Source organism: Leptonotus elevatus, chromosome 20 (assembly GCF_054856555.1).
Source record: "Leptonotus elevatus isolate MCC_2025b chromosome 20, RoL_Lele_1.0, whole genome shotgun sequence".
Classification (NCBI taxonomy): Eukaryota; Metazoa; Chordata; class Actinopteri; order Syngnathiformes; family Syngnathidae; genus Leptonotus; species Leptonotus elevatus.
The window spans coordinates 3,619,891-3,640,681 of NC_141258.1; the positions used below are offsets into that span (position 1 = coordinate 3,619,891).

Here is a 20,791-nt window from a genome sequence, read left to right on the forward strand (position 1 = left end):
CAGGTCAGCCATTTCCCCCCCCCGGAGCTGGTCCGTCAAACCCGTTTAAATCCAACGCGGCCAAACTTTTTGTCGCGTGGACGTGACGATTCCCAGCTTTTCTCACCTTTGGTGGTGGCAGGGGGTCTAGGAAATGAAAACACCCCGTGGTGCTGAAGCGTGACCCCAATCTGTCACGGCTGGACAAAGACGGGGAGCGAATGAGGGGAGCTCTTCACTGATCCCGGTGGGCAGCGGCTGGCTGGCAGGATTGGTGGCGGCGAGCGTGGGAACGCGGCGTAACAGAAGGCATGAAAGGCCCAAAAGCAGCTCGCGGGAGGTCGGCGTCAAAAGAAGCCGCGAGAGAGTAAGCTTGCTGTCAAGAAGGAGCGAGACGGGAATACTTACCGCAGCGTTTTGCGATACATGTCCTCCTCGGTGATGCCGCAGTATGTGAGCGTCTCGTTCCAAACCGGGTTCAAAGTGTTACGGACTGTCTTGGTCTTCAGTTTGTTGGCCTGCGCAATACAAAAAAAAAAAATACTGTATACTCCTGTTTCTTTTCGCTCGTAAGACAATTCCGAGCACTAGTAGCACAATTGTGCACTAGTAGAACGGCTGTGTCTTACTACTGCACAACATTTCACACTAGTAGGACAACCTAAATGTTACTCGTGTTTTTTTTTGGTGCTACCACTAGATTCAGGATAATAATGAGCCCTGTGGTGCTACTAGTGCACCACAGTAATTTACACATTTTAATTGCATAATAAAAGCGGCACTCGTAGTGGAAAAAACAAAGTCTATTGTTCGTTTTAAATAGGTAGGTAGGTTTGTTGTCACTTGTTGCTAGGCAGATTTCGTAGGCCTTATTTCACACTAGTAGTGTATACGCTTGTTTCGTTTCACTCGTAAGACAATTCAGAGCACTCGTAGCACAATTGTGCACTAGTAAAATGGCTGTGTCTTACTACAGCACAATATTTCACACTAGTAGGACAACTTGGGCACCGACATGTTACAAATGGTTATTTTGGTGTTACCCCAAGATCCAGGAGGCCCAACTAGTGCATGGAACATGCCTAATAATGGGCCCAGTAGAGTTAATAGTGCACCACAGTAGTTTACAAGGGTTAGTCGGGCAATAATAGCCCAAAAGTGGCACTAGTTGTGGGAAAAAAAAGTCTACTGTTCATTGTAAATTGGTTCTGTTATAAATAACACAGGTTTTAGTTGGTTGTCACTTGTTGCTAGGCAGATTTCAGAGGGCTCAATCATCAACGCCCCATTGGCCAGTGAAGAAAAAAAGCTGCTTAAGGCGCAATTTATTGATTTAAAAAAAAATATATATATCCAATTGAACCACTGTTCTGTATTCAGTATAAATGATGTATGACAACAAAATCCAAACATTCCCTTTGCTGATGTCAGTTAGACAGCAAATTAGTAGAGTAGTGCACTCCATTTCGACATGATTAATGGCAGAAGCGCAAGAGAGAGATAAATTTACCTTCAGCTCTCATCTAATATTCCACAAGAACACTTTTGAATTAGAGAAAAACTACGCATTTCTATTCCCATAAGAAGATTCCGACCTTGCACGCTCCCGGCAAAAGGTGCAGCTTGACGTAAGGGTCGGCCAGTCCGTTGAAATCCATCGGTTTCAGACCCTTGCAGAGACAGAGAAGACGGCGTTACGATACGTGAGGGGAAACGAAAGAGTGACGCAGGATATTTGAGCGAAACATCCATTAAAGGACGACGAGCTGGCGGAAAAGGTGGAGGTTTCATTTATAGACTGAATTACTGCACGGAGACGCGGCCGGCGGATATATGAGAAAAGGAGGCAAACTTCGGTTGATTAATTATTCAATCAGGGTTGACCTAGACACGGGTTCTTCTCAAACTTTTCACACCAAGCGCTGCCTCAAAAAAATGCTCATCACCATAATGACTAACATTAAAATACAGTAAAGTTATTTTTAATTCATTCACTGCCATTGACGGCTATAGACGTCAAATATTCATTTGAACTATTTCTATTAGTTTAAATTTTTTCCCCCCACTTTTGTTAACAAGAGTATGAAAACCTAGATTATTTTTTGTATAAGAACAGATATAAAATTTGTGATTAATCGTGAGTTAACTAGTGAAGTCATGCGATTAATTACGATAAAAATTTTAATCACCTGACGCCCCTAATTTTTAAATAATATTTTTCTTTAAAAAAAAAGAAAAGAAGAAGATTATTAAAAAAAAAAAATTTTTTTTTTTTTTTTAAAGGAAAGATTATTAAAAAATTAAGGGCATCAGGCGATTAAAATTTGTAATCGTAATTAATCGCATGACTTCTCTAGTTGACTCACGATTATTCACAAATTTTATATCTGTTCTAAATGTACAAAAAAAAAATCTAGGTTTTCATACTCTCGTTAACAAAAATGGAAGAAAAAAAAGTTTAACTAATAGACGTTGTTCAAATGAATTTTGGACGTCTATAGCCGTCAATGGCAGCGAATGAGTTAATATTCTTGCAAGTATTCACTCATCATATCGAGTGAGCCCAAACACAACATGTGACTGTTCGATTGTGTCGTTACCGCCTGGCATGGCCGTCTTTGAACGCATCTATCCCAAATGTTCGGAAACAACTTTGCAAATGCTTTCATCCGCTGGTATCGACATTTTACAGCCACGCCGGCGGCTCCGTGAGGGCGTCCAACATCAAAGTGGCGAGCTCTCGGCGAAACAAACGCAGTGTTTGTAATGTGCTCAAATGACATGCAAGCGCCCCCAAAAAAGAAGATAATGGAGGAGAAGCACCTTTGATCCTGATTGGATTTGTGTTATTTTTTTAATTTTTATGCTAAATAGCTCAACCCAGGATAGAAAGGAGAGATTTTTTTCCCACCATTTTAGCTTTACAGTCCCCCCCCCCCCCCCATTTAAATGAATCCGTTTCAGGCTCCAGTCCCCTAAAATAAAAAAAATAATTAAAAAAAATAGTTGTTTTTGTTTACCTTTGCTTTCAAGACGGTGCAGTGCAAGGAGCTGGTGGCTCGATCGTACAGCAGGTCAAACTCCAAAGTCCCCAAAGATGCTGTTAATAAAACACAATAGATAATAAAAGGATTTGTTGGAATTTGTGAACGATTTAATTGCTTGAAAATATTGGAAACATTGTAGTCAGCGTCAGTCAAAATAAATAAATTAGGGGCGTCAGGCGATTACATTTTTTTGTCATAATTAATCGCATGGCATCAATAATTAACTCACAAATTTTATAGCTGTACTAAATGTACAATAAAAGTTTTCATACTTTTGTTAACATAAATATGTAAATAACAAATGTGTGTAAAAAAAAAAAGAAAGAAGTAAAACTAATAGAAATATGGCTGCATCTTTTAGTCAGTGATACAGTAATTTCATAAAATTCACAAAATTGAGTTAAAATGAAAAAGATATGCTGTGCTGTAAAAAAAAAACGAGTGTGATATTGATTTGTGTTGAGGTCTTTTTTTTTTGCCACTAGATGGCATAATTACATTTGTAAGACATTGATGACAATTCAATGCATTTCTCCTTTTATATTAATTTTATCATCTTTAACATGAAGTAACTTGTGAAATTCTGCACATTTCTAAAATAGTAAAATACAATTTGACCCCAGTCTCCACAAATATATGCATTATTTCTTCATTTATTACTGCTAAATTTTTGTGTCGGCTGCATTGCGACTGAAATTCCCCCATTACAGACTTTCCAAGTAAGGGGCGGTCCTTAATCACACACACACACACACAAATGTGTGGCGTTAAAGGAACTTTAAACTAACTCAAAATAAACACACTAATTTTGACACCCCTAAAATAAATAAATAAATGCATGTATTTTCGTGCTATAAAAAAATTAATGTGAAACCGATTTCTTTTTTCATGCCATTCCTCTTATTAACACCTACACGTGTGACTTATTAAAGGACTGTATACGTTCTTTCATTCCCACTTTTTTTTCTCCTTGCAGCAATGACGCACATTGCCTGTGTTAAAGGTCCCGGGGGTTTGAACCTGATAGAATTCTTCAGTTCAAAAATAGTAGCATGTAGGCTACATCGTGCATTAAACCGTGACGTTCTTCTTTGGAGCCTCATGTGTGACATTTGCGACACATTCAATCATGGAGACAACCGGGACGTTCTTAATTAAGAGCATTTTAGAGGATTCTTGAGATGAGAATGAAAAGCTTCAGCAGAATTTTTGATACGGATTGAAATGTTCTTTTTTTTTGGCAGTGGTGGGAAGGAGCAAAGTAAATTCTGATGAATTTTTACTTTTTGAAAGCATGTTTTTGTTGTTTGTACTGTGATGAACGCTTTATTTTATTTTATTTTTGAACCCCAAAAAATCAAGGGGGTATTATGCTATAGACCAAAACTGCCAAAATAAAAAATAAATAAATAAATACATTAAGAATAAAAGTGGGAAAAAATTACTAATAAGATATAAAAAATATATATAATTCAAAAATTTAATACAAAAAAATAAATATAAATGGAACTTATATATATATATATATATATATATATATATATATATATATATATATATATATATATATATATATATATATATATATATACACACACCATATATAAATAAATACAAAAATAATTATGTAAGTGGGATTTTAAGGGTGTATATTACACACGGATGCGGTGTTATTCACAGGATCTAGAAAGAGGTAAAGACACGGTAAAAACTCATTTATACTTTTTGTATTAATACGTCTATGAGGCCCAGTACCAAATCGACCTGCGGACCGGTACCGGGGACCACTGGAATGTTGGACAGATGCTTTCTATTTATCGCTCCAGAAAGTTCCAAGTGACTCACTGTTATCGTCGCTGTCACAGCTGTCCACCTCGATGGAGGTGTCCATGCTGCTCATGGCGGACAGCGGGCCCCCGGCGCCCCCGCCTCCCGCCGCTAACGAGGGCGACAACAGGCCGGCGCTCGCTCCGCCGCGACCCGTGCCGCCGGGGCTGAGGGCGGTGGCGGTGGCGGTGGCTCCGGTCTGATTGGGTGAGAGCGGCTCCGAGAAGGAGGAAGTGGGCGAGAGGCGGGGGAAGTAGGCGGAGATTTGGCGGATGGGCCGGATCGGACCCGGGCAGACGTCGATGGCCATGTGCTCCTGGATGGTGATGGCTAAAGTTTTTCCTTTCCGCACGGTCATTGGGATGAAGGTCGAAAGGCTGAAGGGGAAGAAGAAAAGTAGCGTCACATCTCAATTCAGGCAGTACATCGAATCGATTTTCTCCAGTAAGATGAATTCTAATATTGTTATTTTAATCCAAGTTAATGAAAAAGTGGACGCCGGGTCAACCGATAACTGATGATTCATCACCATATTTCCGAAGATGATTTGATACGGTTTTGGGTGGGGAGGGGTGCGAAACGATTCAAAGTGGAAGGATTCGTGTGCGATTTGAAAGAACTTGTCAGTGCTGTAAATATGACATTTACTTCTAAGATATACCTCGTCAATAAAAGATGATTCGATGTCTATCTCGATATATTTCAAAGTGGAACGATTCAGTTTGATTCGACGCACTTGCATCTTTTAAATCAATAAATGAGTTTACGGTTGAAACCGTTTTTTTTGTTAAACCCAAATATATCATGAATTAAATATCTTGTTTATGGTCCCTTAACACTTACAACAGGCAACAATATTCGACTGATGACTTTTATTTAAAATATTGTCTTGTAATGTTTAAAAAAAAAAAAAGGCAGATTAATCGGTCAGGTCCTAATCGCAACGTCTGTTATTATCTGTATAATTAAAAATGCTGAATACATATAAACCCAGCAGTGTTTAGCAGACTCGGGCAAAGCAAACATGGTGAGTAAGCATTTAGCTGTTGTGTGCGCGTAAGTGTAAATGCTTTTAAATCTAGGTTAAACACTTTGCATACCTATGATTAAGGTCGAAAGCATTTCTGTAATCAATTTCTCCGACATCTTTTTCTTGTTCCGTATGTAAATAAAGCTACCTTGCCTTACTGAAATTGTACTGCAACAGCTATAATTCCATTCATGTATTCGTTCTTTTTCTCCTGCGTATTCTATTCAGGATTGTAGCCGAGCCGGACGGAGCCCCATTCCAACGGAAGCTGAGCCAAGATGCTGGTTATACAGCGGACCCGGTGTGCACCTAATCACATTCGCACCTACAGGTATGGGCAATTATCATCCGCCACAGTGCCGTCAACCGGTATAATCTTCCCCGGAATGTTATTAGTGAGAACCTTACCTTACTGTGTTACAGCAAAACGTGATAGTTGCACTGTAATTGTGTTGCTCTGGCAACAACTTGCAATTCCCAATGCGGGGAATTTCATACGGGATAAGGGTTTCATTTCCTCGGAAGTAAGGACATGCAATAATTACAAGTCTCCCAAAAAAGGAAGTTACATGTAGGAAACAGCAGATGGTGCGCTCTAATTTGCATTTGCGTGGACCACGTTGGAATTCACCCGAGGCTACTAGGATAAAAGAGGAAGTATTACGCGTAGCAAATCTCCCGCCCGAAGCCGCCATCCTCCTCGATCAAATTTGCAGCGTGTCATCTAAATCCTCCTTAGACAATCAGGTGATTATGGGATGGAATCTACCGGTTATAGCCGAGCCCGCTTCAGTATAATGGCACGATGACGGTTATATAAAGTTCTTAGCGGAGCGCCGAGTTGACCACGGCCGGGCCCGGTGCGTCTGTTCTCATCCTTAAATAAACAAGAGGGGGCCGCATGGAAAAGATCTAAAGGCTTTTGTTTTCTAAAGACGGGAACGCAGCTGGCCCTGGTGGGGGCGTTTTGTCCTCGGTGGTTGATAAATCCCCCTCTGGACCACCTGCAGCATCCATCGATCGGGAGCGAGATGATGCTCGGGGTGTTATATCTCCGGAGTTTAGTGTTAAAAAAAAAAAAAAAAAAAAAAAAAAGCTGGAGACTTGGAGCAGCAGATGAGGTGAGTCACACACTTTCTCACAGTTTTGGCAGGCCTCTGCATCAAATAATGGAAGCGATCCAAATAGCCAACACAGCAACACGCAGGCCTCATAAACAAAAATGATCGAGTGTTTTTTTGGGAAAAAATTTGCATACAGATGATAATCCAGAATAAAACGAACTCTGTGCCACCCAGGTGTGATTATGCCTTCCAAGACAGTTGTGTGGAAAACCAATTCAGTGTCAGAAGCCCCTTCGTAATATATATATATTTTTTAATCAAAATTTGTTAAGGTCGAAAAAAAAAGACCCCAAAAATGTGTTTCTGTCATGTTAGCGTAACTATTCACACAACTGGGATGATGAAACAGCTCATATAAATACAAAAAGGTTAGTCCGTTTTCAGTTCAATGGTCACATTAGCCTAGCAAAGTTTGGGAAATTCCTTTCATGCAAGCTACTTTTGCTCCTTGTATAAGTATTTGTTCAGTAATGCAGTTCAGATTTCTGTGAAACGTATACTATACACTGTTAGAGTAGACAATATTAAGTACTGTACTCTTTGCGTGTTCAATTAACTGAATGGTGAGATCCTGGTGAAGAAGTCCCTTTGCAAAGGTATTATAATTATCAGAAGCTTCTGATGACAAAAGCTGACGACACTGAAGCCGTGTTCCATCAGGTTCTGTCTCGTCCACTCCGGCACATCATTTATTTATTGAAAAGTCGGTGAATCCGAAAAGTCTCCACCCATCAGCCCACAGTACATTTGGTTACAACTCAGTGAATACAAGAGAATCTGTTCCCATGGGTATAAATCAGATTAGAGAAAAACAATAATAATAAGCCTGTGACTCCCTTCTTCCGACCGGCAGAGACCGGCCCCAGACTAAAACTCCCTTTTAGATAGCAAATGGAACAAACCCGTTGCCCTTTCTCATGAAAGTAACACAGATAAGAATACAATTCTATTCATTGAGCTATACTGCTATAACTAAATCCAAAACGGCTAAAATATAAATTAAAACTGAAAAACAATGTTAATAACTCATCAACACCCAAGCACTTACAGTATTCTCGTTTGTTTCCCCCTAACGCTATGTTTCATGCTAGCTTAGCGGTTAGCATGACTTCAAGCTCTTCCTTTAGCGATATTGATATTAGTCACAATTATACTTACTCACCACCATGGAGGCGAAAATTTGTACTTTAGCCGTGATAGCTAGCCAGCCGCAGCCGTTAGCTTAGCGCCTAGCATTCCCGAGCAGTGGGGAATATTTAACCTGGACGTACCGTTTTTTTTTTTAAACGTTATCGTCGATCGGAAGAGTCCAAATCTGTGCCGTAAAAGGGCCAAACTTATACTGTCTACTACCATATATGCTGCATATTTATCAACAAACTATTGACCAACAGACTGAAAAAAAGCTCTTTACATTTAGATGAACTATATGAGTTTAAACAATACCTTGCTAGCCACATTCCATCGGAAGCGGCTGCAGTTTATCAGTAAAGCAGCGCTGCATTCTGGTCGGAAAGCGGCTCAGGCAAATATTTGGCTGTGACTGTTGACCTTCAACAGAATCGCAAGGCCGTTTGTCACGGTGGCGACCGGTCTCTGCGCTGCGAGCGCATCACAGCTCATCCGAGCCAGTGTCTCCTTGGCTGAGGATGAAACAATCATCAGGGGCGCACGGCAGCGTGCCAGCTGCCAGCCTCACAACTCCTTTGACTTACTTGACTGAGAGCATGTTGACAGGCCACTGGCTCTTCTTTTGCGTAAATGATGGACAACCATTTTAGTCCCCAAAGCAGCATTTGTGGCCCACTGCACTTTAAAAAAAATAAAAAATTATTGACCCACCACATATTTTACTAATCAAATTGAAATGTTAGAATTTTTGAATGTTAAGCCAGAACATGTGCGGGATTCTGCAACCAGTTTTCATGTTTTTTTTTAAGTTTTTTTTTTTGTGTTAATGAAATCATAAACACCAGGGCTCAGTGACAATATCACTTTTTTTCTTTTTTCTTTTTTTATTAAACACTTTGCTTTGCTACTGATTGCTTAGCATAAGTGGACAATACGGCATGCTAACCATTTTAGCATGTTTCCTAAACACAATATGAAGTGGGCCCCCTTAACGTATTAGGTTGTCTGTGAAAAACCACAGTGCTACGCTATTACGATAGCACAACATGCTGGTAGTCTTCCGTTGTTTACCATATTCTTCTTGGTAAACTTTGGTTGTTCCACGTTATGCCTCTGTTTGTATGCATTTCTGCTCCAAGTAGCAGTTATTTGAAGATTCATAGTTACCATAACATCAATGCTAAATTCCGTTAGCTTGTTTCACAATGTTTGTTAGCGCTAAGCTAGCGGACTTTCAATAGATGTGATTATATGGTTTGCCTGAACATGCTGGTATTTAAATATACAACGACTAATTTTATTTTCTTTTTTTTTGTTTTATGTGTCAGTTTTGCAGTAAACGTCCTTTTGAGAGATAAACAGCTCGTTTGCAAGCAAGCGCGTTAATTTGAAGAGCCGTGCAAGTGAGAGAGCGACAACAGGTGCTAGCGAATACTTTTTAAAAGTATGTTTTAAAGAGTTTACGTGTGTTTTTATATATTTAAAGCATGCGGGGAGGTGTAAAACTAGATAAAGGAAAATATAGGGCATATAGTTGGTGGTTAAACGGGGGTTTACTGAGAAGTTAGCATCCATGCGGCAGATGTCCTCCCTTTTTTAGCATTTCAACAGAAACGAAGGATAAAAAAAAACGATCAACACGTGTCAAGCGTCTCATCGTGCTCTCCGCAAAATGGCGCGGGTCGCTGCCCAGTGGAGCAAATAATCTGACATCGATGTCAAGGTGAAGCTGAAGTAATGAATTTCAAGTCATTAAAAAAAAAATATTTAATGGATTCATTCACTTTGATGAGAAGATAAATAGAACTGTGACAGGATGTGCACCAATGCCAGCGAACATGTCGATTGCATCAGTTCATTAATTCACGCACACACACACACGCGCGCTTACACAGACAATGCGGCTTGGTCGTCGCAGGCGTGGGCTTGTGTTGATGTGATGTGCGCAGTCAGTGGCACATGTGGCTGTGAGCGCACATGCAGCCGCAGGGCCCGATGGCTCGTGGGGAGGAGAAGCAACACAAAAAAAAAAAAAAAAATTTATTTTGCTCCCAGTGAGATGCTGATTGATCGCTCTCATGATGCTAGGTTTCATCCTTTCTTTTCATCCTCACATCGGGAAAACTCTTCGCTTCACTGTTAAAGAGTTAAATGATATCGAGGAGACCTGGATCAGTGTAAAGATTATTTCCGCAAGAAGGAACAACAATCATACGGCGAGAACAGATTTCGCTGCGGTTGTTCAAACACTTCTCTGAGCTTCTCTTTGATATCCAATTTACGGTCCATGTACTTGAATGCTCTTTGCCCCCACTAGAAATACAATTCAGCACACTGGTAGAATTCCATGACCCCCCCCCCCCCCCCGAGCCCCCCACCCCACCCCCCGAGCGCTAGATAGCAGCAATTCAATTCAAATTGGTTTGCTTGCAGTGGAAGGACAATACCAGATGGCGGTGGTAACGCGCTATTAAGTTTTCCAAATGACCACAGAAGAAGAAAGGAAAGGCAGGACGACACACGAGGCGCAATCGTGTTTTCTGTTTGCGTTTTCCATGTTTGCAGGTTATGTGGAGAGCAAATGTTATTATTGTAGAAAACTGTGCATGTACGATGTGTATGTGGCGTTTAAGTCTTGATAGTGATGTTAAATGTCAATTATTTAGGGTGCTTCACAAAGTTACAAAACAAAACATTTAAAAGTAAAATAATTAAGACATAAAAAAAACAGACGAATTTAAGACATTTAAAAGCGAACTGAAAGACCATAATCATATTTATGGGGGGGGGGGGGGGACTGTTTTTAACCTGGATTTAAAAGCATTTACACTTAGGGATACATTTTGTTCTGTTTGCAGCTTGTTCCATTTTATGCGCAGCACAACAGCTAAATGCTGACGCACCATGTTTGCTTTGAGCCCTGGGCTAAATCTGCTGTTCTCAGAACCCTACTGGGTTTATATTCCATGAGCATTTCTTTAATGGTATTTTTGACAAGTAGTCCCTTTTAAAATGTGTTCTACAGCTGACCAGTGTAAAGTCTTTAGAACTGGATTTAATAAGAATTTAGGATTTAATGTTTGGCGACATGCTTTTCATATCGCCCTGTTCTTTGTTGTTGTTGTTGTTGTTGTTTTGGGGGGGTGGGGGTCGCCATGGTGCCCCCACCCCAGGGGTCTAGAAACACCCCTGCTAGAGTGCTGAATTGTCTTTCTCGTGAGGACAAAGAGTATACTAGTCTACGGACCTTAACAAAATAGATCTAAGAAATGCTCAAACAGCTTTCCATAATCTGTACTGTATCTGACGACCAATTTGTTTTCCCTTTTTATCCCAGGAATGTAAACTTGTCAGACTTGGTTATCCTCTGATTTAATCAAATGGGGACACCCCCCCCCCCCCCCCCCCCGCCCCTCCCACAACCACAAACAGGCTCAACAGTCTAATTAGTCATAGTCATAGTCAAAAGCGCAGTCACGCAAGAATGTAAAGAAATCCACGTATGATTGTATGGATTTTCTATTTTTCTCGATGTCAGCTGACCCTCTTTTCACGAGAGTTACTTTGCATAATTCCTATACGATAATGCACATCTTGTACACAGCTGCAGGAGCAGCAGCCCCCGTGGCTCTCATGGTTATACAATCGCTACTGTATAGATGGCGAGGTTATAGGTTGGAGGGGGCATCTTTGCGCTCGACATGCCTCCACCTCCTCCTCCTCCTTCTTTTAGCGCCTTCACTTTAAATTAGACTCATACGGCAAGCATGGATGACTCCCCCCCCCCCCCCCCCACACACACACACACTTCTCCTTTTCAATCCATATCTCTAATTAACTCTACAGTCAGTCATGTTGGTCCACCTGCAGTGCACGTGAAAAAATGCATCCTGCCCCCCCCCCCCTGTGGTATCGCACACACACGCATTCACCTTTAAATAACCAGCTGACAGCCACATGCCACAAGTTGAGTGCCAGGCGGCGCCGCCGTAGCTGCAGCGCAGCGAGATCCCGCCAATTAGCGCCAAGTCGGGAACGAGTAAACTTCGAGCTGCGAGCGTGCGGAAGAAGAGCAGGTGAAGCGTACTAAGACAGCTGCCACATGTTGCAGCAGTTTGAACGGGAGCATCGGCCGGGCATCTCCGCCGGCCGCCTCGTATCGTTTCCGACTGACCGAAAAACGCGCGAGACGCTGATGAAGATGTACGCAAAAGGATGACAACATGGCGACTTACCTCAGCGCAAGTGCGAAACTCCTCATAAAAGACGATTGGAAGAGGTACGAGGAAGAGGATGGAATTCCAGCGCAGCGCGGCGAGGGAGACCGACTAACAGGTGGCGGCGAGGGGGAGCGCAGAGTAGATGGAGGAAGAGGAGGAGGAGGAGGAGGAAGAGGAGGAGGAGGAGGGGGGAGGACTCGCAGGACCCGAGCGGGGGCTCACGGCGTTTATGGTGAAATATTAAAAGGGCCCATAGTTCAAGTTGTGATGGGAATGAGGAGCTAAGGGGCGACATGAGAGCGACATGCTGGAAGAGGAGGAGGGGGAGGAGGGAGGGAGTCGGGGGTGGGGGGGGGGGGGGGATAGAGAACGAGAGAGACAGCGGGGGGGTCGTTCTTTGATAGTCTGGAGTGTGCGTGGCTTCTCACACACAACAACATAAACGCACACGATTGCACTTGTTCAAAAGGAAGGACGTTTATTTCATTAGCGGTCAAGCGTAATGTCTCTAAGTTCACTTGTTGAAATGTTGTATTATAATATTCTGATTATTCAAACGGATCCAGAGGTGGGCAAACTCGGTCCTCGGGGGCCGGAGTCCTGCAGGTTTTGGAGGTTTCCCCTTTTCCAACACACGCTGATTCCAATCAAACAGGATTGTTATCAGGGTTATGCAGAGCTTGCTGATGACCTGATCATATATCAGCTGTGTTGGAGAAGGGAAATATCCAAAACCTGCAGGACTCCGGCCCTCGAGGAACGAGCGTGCCCACCCCTGCTCTAACCCCTAACCTTAACCCCAACCCCCCTAAACCTAATCCAAACCCACAACCCCTAAACTTCACCCAACCAATAACCCCTTACCACCCAAAACCTTAGACCTGATCCAAAACCCATAACCTCTACCCAAAACCCTTCAAACTGATCCAAACCTGCAACCCTTAAATGTACTCACTAACTTTAACCCAAACTCTCAACCTCTAAACTTCACCCAACTCACAACCCCCACCGCAAGCCCATAAACCTAATCCAAACCTATAACTCCTACATTTAACCGTAAACCTTGAACCTAATCCAAACCCAAACCCTTATATTTAACCTTTAATCCCATTAACATGAACCTACCACAAACCCATACAACCTAAATTTAACCCCAACCCAAAGCCCCTTCATAACCTGAACCAATCCAAACCCCAAACCCAGACCCATCAACTAATCCAAACCCTTAAACCTAGCCACTAAATTTAAACCTAACCCTCAACCCTTAAACCTAATCCAAACCAATCAAGCCATCCGTTTCCTATCCCACTTGCGCTCTTCTGGGCCGCAAATGAGCTGGAGTCTTTCCCACCCTTGGACTGTTTGCAGGGGCCTGACAACAATTCTCACAATCCTTACGTCACGTCGGCTGTTGTTCTCAAAGCCCGCGTCGAGCCACTCGGGCTTGAGCCCGTTGTCTTCATTAAGGCTGGACGGCGTCCAACGCGGTGACCTCGCCGCCACGTCACATGCGATACTCAGCCGCTCAACGTGGGGGTCACCGATCCTCGCGAGGTCATCGTTGCGCACGTTACGTGCCTTCAGCTGTCGTCACGGATAAGTTCACCGGGGAATCGGTGGGCGGAGCGACCGAACCACCGGAGGCGATGTTGAAGAAGAAGAAGAAGAAGAAGAAGAAGAATGACGAGGGCGTGAAGGTCGCCTTGTTGGAGGCCGCTTGCGAAAAGGATGCAAATTAAGGAAGGCTGTCGTTGTCTAAAGACTTCCAGTTTCTTCAGATCCGTTTTTTTCTTACCGGCCAACAGGATGGCGCAGACCGTCGCTTCGTCTTCAGGAAGACGAAAGGCCAATCCGGCGGGGTTAATCAGTGACTGATCCAAATCCCCAGAAATTAATCCAAGCCATAACTCTTGGTCCCTAACCCAAATTATGTTTCTGCCTTCTTCCCCTTCAACTGTAGAACACTGGTGGGCGGAGTCTCCAAATATGCTAATGCTTCCATAAATTCTCTTTGGTTGCGTAATTCTTGTCAAGCCTGCTTCTTTCTGCGTATATTTGCCATTTTAGCGCCCACAAAAACCTCAGATGTCAGACGAACCCGAACGGGAAGCCCTTTTTTTGGCCCCTAATTGAGCGCTACGTCCCCCACAATGCAAACTCTTTTAATTAATTAATTGATCTACCAAGTCTCATGTAGACTCACGCGTAGAAACGCAGAGGTTGTGTTTAATTAAACTTGTGTGGAGTCTTGAAAAAAAAGTTGTCACCTCATTAATTCTCCAAGTTAGCCATTTAATTCCCTTTTAATATGCACACTTATGCGGGTCTGGCGCATCCTTTTCATGTTCTTTCCGAGAGGCATAAATCCAAGTTTGACGACAGAAATTAGAATCATTTAAAGGATCAATAATTTTTTTACTTTCATCAAAATGTATTCTAATTTGCAGGGTTGGTTTGGCAGGAAATGATTTTTTAATGACACAATTTGACAGTCCAGAATGATGATGATTCAAAACCACTTAACCATGTTTTTCCTCCTCTTAATTGTGTCGCTAACGATCATTAGCTTGCCACTTTCAGAGACGGCGGGCATTGCAGCCTTTTGAGGATCAAAAACGAATTTGTCAAAAGCACTCCATGGTCAAATTTTGAGCCTGGTAAGTTAGCAAGTCATCAGTTGCTAGCTTAATGCTAACACACAGTGCAAAATCCTGTAGATGGGCTAACAGATAGCATCGAGAGAGGTTACGTATTCCTTATCCCCCGTGAGAAACAATTGCGGTTTACTGAGTCGCAGTAGTTGTGAAAGTCGTCTTTGCTTGTGTCTTCGTGACATAATTGCCCCCCCTGGTGGCCAGGTCGCGCACTACGCAAGGAGTCGCAATGAATAGGTTACGATGTTTCATTCTTTACACGGATTCACAACATTTTTGTGGGGAATGAATTGATGGCATTTCTGTGCATTTTAATCGGGAAAGATGATTTGAGATGCAGTTGTTTGCTGTCAAGTGTCTCCTCTTCGGTCTTTTAACAGAAAGTAAGGCATATTCTCTCTCTCTCTCTCTCTCTCTCTCTCTCTCTCTCTCTCTCTCTCTGCTGAGTAACAGTTCCTCCATATAATTATGCGTAGCCGTTCTTGAGTCACTGTCAGTGATAGGCAAGTAGAAACGTGCTATTTGTCCCTGCATACGCCAATTAGTGTCTTTGTGAACTCATGTGTGCCTTTTAATAGCATTTTTTGCATGAAAACGATGCATATGATTTTCTACTTTTGTTGTTGTTGTTGTTGTTGTTGTTTTTAGACATATTTATGCTTCCGTTCCGTGGCCGTTCCCTTGTGCCGTGCCTCTGCTTCCTCGACTCCTCCAATCCGCTTCGTCCTTCCTCTGCGGATACGCGCAAGCGAGTATAGCGCACGCACGTGCGCGCGCGCGCACATGCCCACGCATGTATGCTTTGCTTGCATTAAATTGATGCCACGGCACGGACGTGCGTGGATGCGTTAACGCGGCGCTGTGATGCACAAAAACCCCTCCAAAGCAAGATGGCAGTGCTTCACACGTACACACTGAAGCACACGCACACACACACACACACACACACACACTTCCTTCCATCCACATGTTCATATTCATCTTATGTTTTATCGTTGCGGCTTTTTAAACATCGCATCTATGAAGCTTTGTTGCATGTTTATGACGGATGAAGGGCTCATTAGAAATGGGCACAATGTTAATGTGATGATAGCAGCTGGGTAATGATAATGCATACATAAATAATGTATGGCCGATACCAGTCACAATTGTTTGTTTTTTTAAAAAGCAGAATAAAAAAAAAAAAATCACTTTGCTGTTTTACTACAATACAAAATGAAGAATAAAATACAGTAGTACCTTGAGATATTATTTTTTTATTTTGACTTGCAATAAAAAAAATAATAATTAAATAGGAGCACTGTTTGGGAAGATAGTAATTAATTCCTTAAAAAAAAGCTTTTTAAAAAACACACACACACACACACTTCAAGCCATTTATTGCCACTCCCAGTCAAACGAAACGTAAACAAACCGAGAATGACGTGTTTTCAAAACAACCGCATAACATTGCGTTAAAGTCTGCTAGCTTAATGCTAACACATCATGGGAAACGAACAAGGCTAACGAACAACGCGCGTAGAAGCTAGCGCTGTCAAACGATTACTTTTTTTTTAAAATCAGATTAATCACATCTTAGAATTTTGATTGATCACGATTAATCGCTTCATTAAAAAAGACTTTTCATCAACATTTTTTTGCCCGGAAAATTTAAAAAGCAACTGTTAGGTGTTAATTCTTTCGACATTTATTGTTATGATTTTTTTGATCCACTGCACACGCTCACCCTCCTCTTTTTCTAATCAGTTAATTACTTGCATCATTTAAAATTTGAAAAAAAACGACCCCGATATTTTTACATGAATAAATATTCTGAATATTAAACGCAAACATTTATTAAATGCTTTACTTTAATGCATGCAGTTATGTTTATTGCTTAAACGCAACCTGTGCTACCTTTAACGTAACCATCCGCTGTCAGCTAAATGATCATCTGCGGTCAAAATTAATGATGTGATTTAATACATGATTAATGCGATACATTTTTGTGATTAATTAATTACTTAACGCTTTAACTTTGACAGCTCTAGCTCTAAACACAATATAACAATACTCGCATGCCTATATTCTTTATCCTCTGCAAAAAAAAAGAAGGTAATATTACTGCAGCTTACTGAGTCACTGACAGTAGCTTTGAAAGTCTTCTTCGTTCGTGTCAATAGGACAGTCTTATGCTGCCCTCCGGTGGCCAAGTCTCCCTCATGATGCACAAAACTAATTTTGTTATTCCCTTTTGTTTTTTTTTAAACTGAAATATTAGAGCGCAGTTTTGTCCGGAAGACAACACTCGACGATATATCCGCTGAAGGCTGACCTTTAAAAAAAAGTCATTTCAATGAATTGATGCAACATTCAAAACATGTCCCATCTATCTACGATCCATTTCCCTTCAATGTTCTAATAGTTAAACACTTTGCGGCAACGTTAACAAGGCGCTCTCAGCAACTACTTTTGTGTGCTTTTAATTATGCCCTCATCGTCGAGCGCCGCCTGAGTGTCGGCCGCAATCAAAAAGCGATACAAAATGTAGGTCACGTATACAGTGGCAATTAACGGCAAACTTGTGTTTGAGCCACAACGGCGGAAACGCCACAATTATGATTATTTTCCTGCCCGAGGGGGACCGCGCCATCAAAGAGGCTAATGCTGGCTAAACGCCTCGCTGTGCGTCACTGCGAGGGAACAAATTGCCAATAATGTGAGCAAACGCTTTGCGTGCACATTAAGCATGCGCGGCACCTCTTGAGCACGACGTGAGCACAATGTACCGCTAGGATGCACTTTCAGGAAAAGGCTCAAACAAATTAAAAAAGTGTTCGAGGGTAATGGGTCGATGTCAGCGTCATATGACGATGACGCATACGTTTGCGGGGTAGAAGACAAAGCAAGTCAGTCAGTCGTCATGCACAAGTGGCAGGATGATGAACATCTGACGCCTGAGGGTTATTTTGTACACGGTATTTTGTTCTGACACCTGTTTGTTGCGGGTGCGATTCCATTGCCGACCACTAGATGGCATCACACAGTTTGTTAGACACTCAATTTGAAAAAAGAATGAAAACAGGAAGTATTTCAGCTCATCCTAGTTTTTGCTGAAGATCACTGAATGTCAAATCCTCTTTAGGGATAGAATATAACTTTATTAGTCTGTTTCAAGATAAACAGAAATTCATCTTTAAACGCAGCTTTCAAATCGACATCCAATAGTCCCTCACATACCACAATTATAAATAAATAAATAAATGTATGAAAAAAAAACGTTTTTTTAAATTACGGTACGCGAGGGAGTATTTTGATGCCGATTTGAAAGCTGTGTTTAAAGATGAATTTCTGTAATGTCTGATCAATGGCACATTATTTTACATTAGACATAATTTTCATTAAAAAAAAAAACTCATTTTGGGGCCGATTTAGAGGAATTGGACAATTTCCCAGCACTGTGGTTGGGAATCATTACATTAAAGGGTAGCAGTAACAGATTAGGCGAATAAAAGTGAGCTCTCCAGGTCCTCGTTTGTTTGACTTGTTTTTGGTGCGAGCGGAGAAAAGTCTCCTGTGGGGCTCTCATGCGCTCTAATGCAGTACATTATCATATCGCGCGGACGCGAAACCATGTTGCAATGAATAATTCCCTCGCCCTTAAATGTGAGGCGGTGAAAATGAGCCCGCTCGGACTTCAACTGAGAAGATAAGAAGCGCGGCAGCCGTTGTGTTGTGTGCTGTGACCGATTAGAGAGGACCGTGCATCCTTTTAACAGAGATGGAAGTTGAAGAGGACGGAGGAGTGGAGGGAAAAAAAAAGCAAAACATGACTTAGAACTCTGGCCAGACAGGCTGTATATATATATATATATATATATATATATAGTAAAATCTGATTTCAGCTGGGTGTAATTTCTCTGTTGGCCTCTAGATGGCAGCATGTTATTGTTTTTGATCATGTCAATTTGAAAGGTGAATTCAAATGGGAATTTTTTTTTTCAGCCCAGCCCACTCATTTTTGCAGAAGATTGCTTCAAATCTCTTCAATCCTGCCTTTTACGCCTACAGGAAGCAACAGCTGTACTTTCATTTTGTACTGTAACATCTTTGGCCAAAATATTTGTTGTGTTATCCATTGTTCTTTTTTAAAGTGCCATTAATGCTATAAAAACATGCTATAGGGAGTATTGCTGTAGTGAACAGTCCTTGAAAAAACGGGTATAGATTTATTGTCAACCTGAACTTAAAACTCAATTTTACTGTGTATTTTTTTTTTTTTTTTTAAACAACCTCATAATTGCCTTATAGTCCACTAGCTTAATGCTAACACATGATGGGAAATGCCATTGACGGGCTAACAAATGGTTATGTGTCGATGCTATGTATAACAACACACAGACAGAAAACTCAACAATACTCAAAGGCATATGTTCTTTATCCTCTGCGAAGAATGACGACTATTACTGTGGCTTATTGAGTAATTGTGGCCCGGGTGCATAGAATTGAAGCAAAACAAAAATTTCTTTACATTCTTTGTAATTATTTAATTACTGTATGTTTCCTTTTTAAGTGCATTATTATAGAATGTGATTTTCCTTATTTTGAATCACATTGCAAATATTTTAATTAATAGCATTGCCATTCATTTTATTGAGGAAATGCAATGGGACTGTTCCTTTAACCAGTCAGATCTCAAATCGATTAATTTCAAACGCCTCTTTCGTATATATCACCATAATCAGGTAAACAAAATTGCTTTTAGATTTATCAGGGAAACAAGAGCCAACATGTTTTTTAGTACGTTCATTTTTTGCTATCCTGCACTTTTATGAGAGCGGCCGCGACTATCGTTCAACAAGTCCTTCCGTGGCAAATTACTAAAGGTTTGTTTGTCTCCCAGCAGCTCACATGACAGTGGCGAAGCATTTTAAAAAAGACAAATGGCAGCAATTAGTCTCATAAAATATTCTGCTGAGAGTGCACCTTTTCGCCGTCGCGCTTGGATGGATTGCGTTCGCGCTCACGACAAGTCTTACTGCTTATTCTCTTTCAAGCACAAAACGTGTTTATTTCCCCATCTGTGGTTAAATTACATTCCTTATATTACTTTCTTTCTTTTTTTCTTTCTTACAGCTTCTTTTTATGCAAGCAAGTATATCATGATATGCAATGCTTTGGTTATTGTACGTGATATAATTCTTGGGCTGGCCAGTTCAAATCTTTGACGTCTATAGCCGTCAATGGCAGTGAATGAATGAATTCCAATTTGGCCAGTGATTATCGATTACTGCAAATTCACCATATGGTACTTCGAAAAAGGTTAGAACTAGGGGTGTCAAAATGAGTGCATTAATTTTGAGTTCATTTAAAGTTCCTTTAATGCCACAATTTTTTTTAACCAGCGATTAATGACCGCCCCTTAATTGGAAAGCCTGTACTGGAGGAATGCAGCAGGCACGTTCATGTCAAAAATGTTGCAGTAATAAATCTAACAATAATGTATATATTTGTAGAGACTGAGGTCAAGTTGTATTTTATAATTTAAAAAATGTGCAGAATTTCACAAGTTAATGCAATTATGCCATCTAGTGGCAGAAAAATGTCACACTCTTTTTTAAAATCTTTTTTATTTTAACTTCGGAATTATTATGAAATTGCTGTATAAATGACTAAAAGATGCAGCCATATTTCTATTTGTTTAACTTTTTTTTTTTTTTTTTTACTTTTATGTTATGTTATGTTTATGTTAGAGCATGAATTTTTTTTATTGTACATTTAGAACAGATATGAAATTTGC

The 20,791-nt window shown here is 41.1% G+C and overlaps 2 protein-coding genes across 8 annotated transcripts in view; one reads left to right on the forward strand and one right to left on the reverse strand.

The window, feature by feature from the left end:
- LOC147156461 (double C2-like domain-containing protein alpha) overlaps positions 1-12,617 on the reverse strand; it is a 32,394-nt gene extending 19,777 nt beyond the window's left edge. The window contains exons 1-5 of the mRNA XM_086064218.1: positions 12,374-12,617; positions 4,872-5,230; positions 3,000-3,079; positions 1,575-1,649; positions 388-497 (exon numbers count right to left, since the gene is read on the reverse strand). Coding sequence (XP_085920344.1) covers positions 388-497; positions 1,575-1,649; positions 3,000-3,079; positions 4,872-5,230; positions 12,374-12,399 — 650 coding nt within the window. The 5' untranslated portion in view covers positions 12,400-12,617. The remainder of the gene's footprint in view (positions 1-387; positions 498-1,574; positions 1,650-2,999; positions 3,080-4,871; positions 5,231-12,373) is intronic.
- Positions 1-20,791, forward strand: part of adprh (ADP-ribosylarginine hydrolase) — a 56,527-nt gene that overhangs the window by 22,138 nt on the left and 13,598 nt on the right. For 5 of the 7 annotated variants that reach the window (XM_086064220.1, XM_086064221.1, XM_086064219.1 and 2 more), the window contains one exon: positions 6,112-6,214. In XM_086064220.1, coding sequence (XP_085920346.1) covers positions 6,162-6,214 — 53 coding nt within the window. In that variant the 5' untranslated portion in view covers positions 6,112-6,161. Of the gene's footprint in view, positions 1-5,163; positions 5,298-6,111; positions 6,215-20,791 lie in introns of those variants that run through there. The other 2 variants (XM_086064223.1, XM_086064226.1) reach the window with 2 other exon arrangements.